At 36.9% G+C, this 8,078-nt stretch overlaps 1 protein-coding gene across 1 annotated transcript; it reads right to left on the reverse strand.

Annotated features, from left to right (window-relative positions):
• Positions 1 to 407: 407 nt before the first annotated feature.
• On the reverse strand, positions 408 to 3,097 carry LOC145683615 (uncharacterized). Its single transcript, XM_081754953.1, has one exon. It carries the CDS (start codon positions 3,095 to 3,097, stop codon positions 1,844 to 1,846), a length of 1,254 nt encoding a protein of 417 aa, XP_081611079.1. The 3' UTR covers positions 408 to 1,843.
• Between the last annotated feature and the right edge of the window lie 4,981 nt (positions 3,098 to 8,078).

The raw sequence follows: 8,078 nt of genomic DNA on the forward strand, positions 1-8,078 counted from the left end.
AAAAGCGTTTTACACTTTTTCGACCGAGTGCCCCCACCGGGAATCGAACCCAGGAAGAAAAAGATCGTGTTGATACAGTGAACCTTTTTTTTATTTAGTCTTCGTGAAAGTTAAATTTTCTGGGAAGGGACTGGTAATGACAACATTGCCCACCCACAACACCGGTACAACCTCCCTTACAAAATACCAATGTTCAAGTTTTATCTAAATAACCATAATTGGAATATCCTATTATTTGCTCCAGAACGCACAAATAACTTCTGTCCTAGAAACGCGGAAATGGCCCCAGAATGTAGAGAGTTGAGTTGAGTTGATTTTGAGTTTATCGTCCCGTTCAGCAGCGAGGCTATATGAGACGTGGACCTACTGGTTAACGTGGAATCCGAACCACATGAGCTGCCCCAGAATGTAGAGAATAAGCTGTTCATCCAATTCCTAGACCTACATTCTACAAATCCCCCAATTCTACAAACAAGAAATGACTATTCAATTCTAAATAGAAGAACTTATTTCTTTTTAATCATCTAAACTGTAGGCTAGCGTACAAAATATATAGCACATTTCACTACCAACTTTCCAGCTCATAACAGCATTGTCTCCTTATCATCAGGACACTATTTCTTAAAAACTTATAGTCTATTATCTTACGAGTTACAAGCTACAAATATAAACTTCACAAGTTCTTGCAATTTTTAACTTTTTTCTTCCAAAAATTGATTATCAGCAATTCCACAAATTTCATTATTAACCCTTAACTACTCTAGTGAAAATAAATTACACTCTGGTGGGGACTACAGACTCCTATAGCTTCTTTCGTGAATATTGATTTTATTTTAAGTTCAACGCCTAAGTTAGTGTTTTTCTCGTATTACAAAGCTACCAATAAACTGGTTGAACGATCAATATTCTGACCAATCCTTTTCATATTTAATCCTTGCCTTGACGTTTTCAAGTAAATCGTATTCTCACATACACACTGAAACCTATATTTGTAAAATGTCATACATTCTATTTTTGAAACATGCAACTTCATTTCTATTTGAAAATGAGCTACCTGGAAGAGGTAACGCCTTTTCTAGGGGCAGTGGCATCTGTTGTGTCGTTTTAAGGGTTCTATGTATGCAAAAATACGAAAGTTAAAGAAGTATTGGGCCTATAAATTGAGTTTACCATTTAAGACTTACAACAAAAAAACACTAAAGTTTATAGTCTATTGGGGTATCTCAGACCCTAGGTATCTCACATTGCAAAAAGTCACAGTACTTGTTTTTATTCATATTAATAAAATGATAGGTCATACCAAACTGTAAGGGTAAACAAGAAACCATAATCCATTCAGCACCTTTGAATTTAGAGAGGAACAGATGACGACTAGGGTCTGTCAGACCCCACCGTACTAATTAAAGGTTAAATCTACAAGATACCTGCTAAACATGTGGAAGCATTTATAACATTTCAAGCACAACACATTATTTGTATGTTCTTTATGCTTGTGAAGATACGCAAACGCTTTACGAATATACTGCACTAGCAACAATATTCTGTGAAACAAAATCGCTGTTAACGTATCTCCTGTTTCCTTGTAACACTTTTCCACGTGTTAATAGCTATACTTTAGTTTTGTAGATTCAAGAAATACACACTTGTACATTTGGACTTGCACTACAAGTATACTTGTATAGTAATTTTGGGAAACAGAATTCACTGTTATTCACTTATCTGTCAGTCACTGTGGGTTATTGGAAAAATGGACAAATTGTAAGAATATGACCTATAATGGGTGAACAATCACACATATAAACTCACACCTTTCTTCTTCCTACTACAAAACCAGGTCTTTTTTTCATTTATCCTTTACAAGTTCAAGAAATTCAACAACTGTTTCAGTTAACCGTGATCGGTATACATCGTCACGAACAAACTGATTTATAATTCTTCTTGTGAAAGAGGATTCGATAAAATCGTCCACACTGTCCGATTGGGCACATTCTTCCAGACCTTCTTGTTCTAGAAGACAAAATGGTAAATATTGCATTGCAATACCCACTCCATAAAGACGTCTATTTTGAAAGTCTTCTTGGAGAAATTTTAAGCTAAAATCTGGCACACTTCCTCCTAAACTAGCAAGGGTACTTGTAAAAGATTCGTGATATATCTGAAGTAACGCTTGTAAATTTCGATCCCGAAAATTTCGTGTTGTGCTAGCATAAAAAAACACAAGTAAATCTATTGTTGGAGGTCCGTATGTTACCAGTTGTAAGTCAACAAGCTTTGCATCAACAGGGTGGTCGTTGTTGCCGTGTTTCTCATATTTAAAGAGGATATTGTTGATCCAAATATCCCCATGACAAACAACATTTAAGACGTCAGATGTTGTCAAATATTTTGAAGCTTTGTCGTAGGCACTGTCTAATAAACTTTGAACTTCTTTAAATGAATCTTTGTACTGTGGTATTAAAGTAACAAGTGTCTTAAATGTGTCAATGTTTTGCTTAAAAATGTGTTCGGCTTTATTCCCTCTGTCTTCAGGGTTGAAAAATGTGTAAAACAAATAACTGTAAATTTCATTCAGAGGTTTCCTTTTGGCTCTTTCGAGTAACACAGATGTTGCATGTAATCGCGCTAGCCCTTTCAATGTAACAACACAGTGTTCAAAGTCCAAACCATTTCTACGATTAACAAGCAGATAACCACTTTTGGAGAGGTCTTCCAGAACAACGAAATCATTCACATCATCCGTACGTCCAAAATAACACTCCGCATAGGGCAACGAAATACCAAAAGGAATTAAATCTTGTAATATTTCAGTGTAAAATCCAATTTCTTTCTTGAAAGCACCAAACTCTTTTGCAAATTCTTTTGTACTGTCTTGTTGAGGAAAACTTTTCACAAAGAACTGGTAACACTGCTTTTCGCTTGATCCAAACTCGACATTTATAGAAACACGGCTGTGAGTTGCGAGAACACCTGATGCTTCTGAATTTGCTGGTTCAATTTGGTAGTTTTTGATACAGAATTGGGTTGTATTCAAAAGGCGTTGGACCACAACTTCTAGATCGGCGCGGGACAAAACACAACGGAATTCGTTCTCTTCCATCTTTGGAGTCTTCTTCACAAAATCTGTTGGTCATCAAAATGATACAAGGGTATTTAATATCTAAATATTCAAGGTTCAATTTTAACTGTTCCGCATATTTAGCCTTGATGCGTTACATAAAACCTTGAAGAGAACAGTGTTTGAATGACTATGCTGAAGAAAGCGAAATAATGATGGCTCTATATAATTTAAAAGAAATTGAAAGTCATCTGTGCTCTTTTTTTAATACATTGTTCAACGGCACAACAACATAACATTCTTTCGTGACCTTCACTTTCGCTGTATAGGCCTACAAGTGTGTAGGAAGGCTAACATTGTTTGCAAAGTAAAATAATCTGCTTCTGAACGTAAAGTGATAAAGAAAAGCTAAAGGAATAGGCAGTAGGAGTAGGCTCACAGGCGGGAGCAGGGAGAAATACTCTCTACCTTTCTCTTTTTGGGAGTCATCGATTAAAAGAGCGGTTATCAAACTATTTTCAAGTAGCGTCTATTGTTATTAGAATTGGAGATTTGAAACTATCGGCTTTTTGAAACATTTTTTCGTATATCAAACTAAATTTTCTTTCTTTCTTTTCTTTTTTTTTTTTTTGTTTGTTTTTTTGTTATTTTGTCATTCAACTACCACCGTTGTTTCCCTGTAGTAGATTCTAGAATTAAGAAAGTGCGTTTACAACATTAAATACTTGAGAGTCGTACGTTCAGTCCAGGCCTGGCTATCTTGAATGCTTCTCAAACTAGTTGTATTGTTGCCAAGTGTTATGCAATTTACCATAATACAGGAGTATTGTTGGTTGCCTAACTATCTTAGCTAGTGCTTGGATACTATACATCTTGTCATACGGGCCAGGATGACTCAGTGGTAGAGTGTTCACCTCTGGTGCGTGGAGTCCCTGGTTGTATCCCAGCCCGCGCGAAGTGGGTTTTGTGGTGGACAAATACTTGTGGACAAAAATTTATTGGAAAATTTTTGAAACTATTATGCAAGTGTAAAAAATACTTGAGGTTCACAATGTCAACGTCCAACCTAGAAATAATAGCCATCTTAAGAGAGTTTAGTTTGAAACTTCCTCACGACCCGGTCTTGGATACTCCCCTCGCAGATTTTATATTCTAGATCCGCCACTGCTAAAATCTCGTTCTCCATGCGAGAAGTACTTGACAGTGGGCTTTAGAGATTGTGTAAGAATCTAACAGAGCCGAGTTTACGAAATTAAAGCAATTTAACTGTTATTTTGAGTATGTCACTGTCTGCAAGGTGTTCCGATAGAAACGTATCAGAATCTGTATTTAGTTTCATTTCAATCAAACAAATGATAATCGTTCTCTTCGATAGAAGTTGACTTGTTCCCACTAAAGAATTGAAAAGATGCAGTAAATTAAAATCAATTCGTTTTCAGGGCAGATCGCGAATTAGATTATAAATATCGTGTTGTTCATGAAATACAAGTAAGTAACTTGACGAAGTGGGGAAACTAATAGTTATAAAAACTAATAAACTAATAGGAAACTAATAAAAATTCCGTAATTAGATGAGGATATATATTAGTTATACGTATGTTAAGAAGTAGTGAAGCGTGGATATTAAAATACTTTGGAACTGTAGTACTACATAATATAATTTTGTATAATTTGCGTACTGTTATAGATCAACATCGATATACTGCTGAATAAAATGTTTTATACTTGCTCGCCATCCATACTTCTACGGAGGCAACTACTAGACCATGTTGGAAATGCCCATCTAAGTAAAGCTACTAAAAATCTTCTCACACTTATACATCGCTTAATAGAAGATACAACCTTCGGAATCTTGTCCAATTGCAGAGAATGAAATCAATTACAAAAGAGTTGTAGGCGTCAATCCTATATGACATTTAATAAGTCTGTACTCTAAAATGTAATGCTGAAATTAACGGTATGTTCCCATACAGCAATTACTTTACTAAAATTTCATTTTTTTAACGTACATATGCAGGGTGCGCCAAGTCACTTGACTCGCCCTTGTAAAGTCTAAAATATTTTGATAACAAGTGCTGAAGTTGTGTTCCAAACACCAACAAAGGGAAGTTATTTGACATATTTTGCAATACCACAAGATTAATAGTGTTTTCAGTTCAATGTAGCTTTGTCCTTTTGTACGTAGGACTATAATTCTACTTTTTCAATTGGCACTATGTCAGACAATTATATAGATATCAAATCTACATAATAATCAAATAATTACAATGCTAGTTATTATTCAGCGTTGCAAACTAAGGTTGCTACACTATCAGTAATATCCAAATTTTGACGCAGTGGTTCAGTGGAAGAGCGTTCACCTCCGGTGCTTGGGGTCCCTGGTTCGATCCCAGCTCCCGCTATGTGGACTTTGTGGTGGACAAACACCGTGCTCGTGGATTTTCTCGGGGTTCTCCCGTTTCCTCTCACTTTCTCTATTCCACCATTTCACTCATTTCTCATAGCCACCGTCCCCTTTAGCCTAACCGGCATAACCGTGGGACGTAAAACTCAAAGATTTCATTTCATTTTTCCAAATTTTGAAAACCTTTCCAAATAATGCAAATTGAGATAGATCGAGCATTGCGCCTCCAATGCAACTTAGTATCGGATATTATAATCATGGTATGACACATTTCGAATAAATTCGAACAAAGCTACAAGAGACTGAATATTTGGTTCTTTAAAATAGACTTTGCTCAGAGAAATACTTCGATAAGCATCACATGTAAGGACTTTTATTGTTTGCTTGCAGTAAATGACAAGTCACAGTGTCATTTACATCGATTTGGTATCTCAAACCTTTCCGGGATATTAAATGTTCATAGCGACCAATGCGGCTCAATGGTAGAGAACTTACCTCTGGTACATGGTGTCACTGGTTGGTTCGATTCCCTGTCAGGTAAGTTTGTGCTGGAAAGCATCGGGGCCTGTTAGCTTTCTCGATATATTCTCGTTTTCTTCCACTTTCTCATTCCACCAATTCTTCCATTATCATTCACTTGCCTTAATCATCAGTCTCCCTTAGCTTAAAGGACATAATAATGAAACGTTAAACTAAAAGATTTCATTTTATTTCAAACGTTCATAAGTGTAGTGTCATAACCTTTCGTCTAACATGAATATTTGTAATGTGACTTAATGCTAATTAAAAATATGCAACTTTATATTGGGTTCGCGATACTGCTAATCTGATAATATTGCAGCGTACGTGAAACGATTTCTTTCTGATGATGTTTCCATTTTATATAATTTCAGCGTTTTCTATCGATAATTCAGAAGTTACAAAGACGATTCAGTCGAATGTTTTACTGAAATTATATTTTTCAGTTGTTAGATCAAAATTAGAATATGCGTCTATTATATGGAACCCCCGCACAAAGAAAGATTTTGTTAGAATAGAAAGAGTTCAAAATAAATTTCTGCGGTTTCTGGTGTACAAGAGAACAGGCATCTTCCCCACATATGAGACTAGTACTTCTCTTAATGAAAATTTTAACACAATGTCTCTCAATCACAGAAGAGTGTTAAATGACATGATATTGTTGTACAAAATATTAAATAACAAATTAAATAGTAAGGATTTGGTCTCATCTCAGGGTACCCAATCGAAACATACGTGTGGGCAATGGAAATTTCTTTTATTGTAAGAAATCTCGAACAAATGCAACAAAACAGTCACCAACGTGGAGGATGGGTGCAGTAGAGACCTGCACGGGCCGGGCTCAGCCCGAGGCCCGAAGCCCGGCCCGGCCCGCGGGCTGGTCTTGGGCGGGCCGACTCTGTTATTTTTTTGGGCAGGGCCGGGCTTGGGCGGGCCGACTCTGTTATTTTTTTGGGCCGGGCCGGGCCGGGCTTGGGCTGGCCGACACTGATTTCTCTTCAGGTCGGGCCGGGCTGGGACCGATCAATTGCAGTTCTTTAATAATTATTTACTTTCGTTAAACGATAATTGGAATAAAGGCAAACGTTGAAGAGGTGTGTCCGTGAAAAATGTTACAAAGAATGCAATAACTATTTACAGTTTGTGTTGCTTAGCGGCTCCTCTTCACCATAGAGGATTGCAGGCATTATGCGGTAAATTGAGCTCTGACCTTGACCTTCACTGAACTCAAAATATAACAAGAAGGGGTGGGAATATTTTGCTTGTCGCTAAATAATATTGCCATCTTCACTTTATGTTAAAAATCAATTAAATTAGATGTTTGTTGCAGGGAATGGAGTTCTTGTTCTCTCGATGACAGGCAAAGTTCTAGGAGACAATGGTACCATTTTGGAGGCAAGCGTCAGGTTGTGAACCACGCTGTCAGGAGTTTAGAAAATGTTTCTGAGGGTTATGTCAAATTTAGTATTAAATTTTGAGAAAGATTGGGGCTAGAGCTCATTTTTTTTTTTAAATATCGGGCCGGTGTCGGGCCAAAAACTTTTAAAATTTATCGGGCCCGGGCCGGGCTTGGGCCGAGAATTTTAGAAAATTTATCCGGCCAGGCCGGGCTCGGGCCGAAAATTTTCAAAACATTTCGGGCCCGGGCTGGGCCGGGCCTAGGTATGTTCGGGCTGGATTGGGCTCGGGCCGAAAAATTCGGCCCGTGCAGGTCTCTAGGGTGCAGTGTACAACAAACTGAGTAAATGTAAAGAAGTTCTGGATATACACAGTATGAGTCAGAATAGATTTCTCAAATATACAGATATTATAGATATTCTATGTAACTCTGATATGAACACTGTAATTGGGTAGAATTACCTGTTATGTTCTTCTTCAATAAATAAATAAATAAATAAATAAATTAATTAATTAATTAATGGTATACCCTGTATAAGCGCAGGGAGTATGCACTTATTAAAAATAATTTTATAGAGTATAAAGTGGCCATTGTTATTGTTACTGGCGGTGGACGCCGTAAAGTTCACCATAAAATTTTTAGAGTGTACTAAGTCTTTTAATAGGTATCACTTCAGAATGACCTGCACAAAAATTCGAGAA

This window comes from Thermobia domestica, chromosome 4 (genome assembly GCF_964235325.1).
Source record: "Thermobia domestica chromosome 4, izTheDome1.hap1.1, whole genome shotgun sequence".
NCBI lineage: Eukaryota > Metazoa > Arthropoda > Insecta > Zygentoma > Lepismatidae > Thermobia > Thermobia domestica.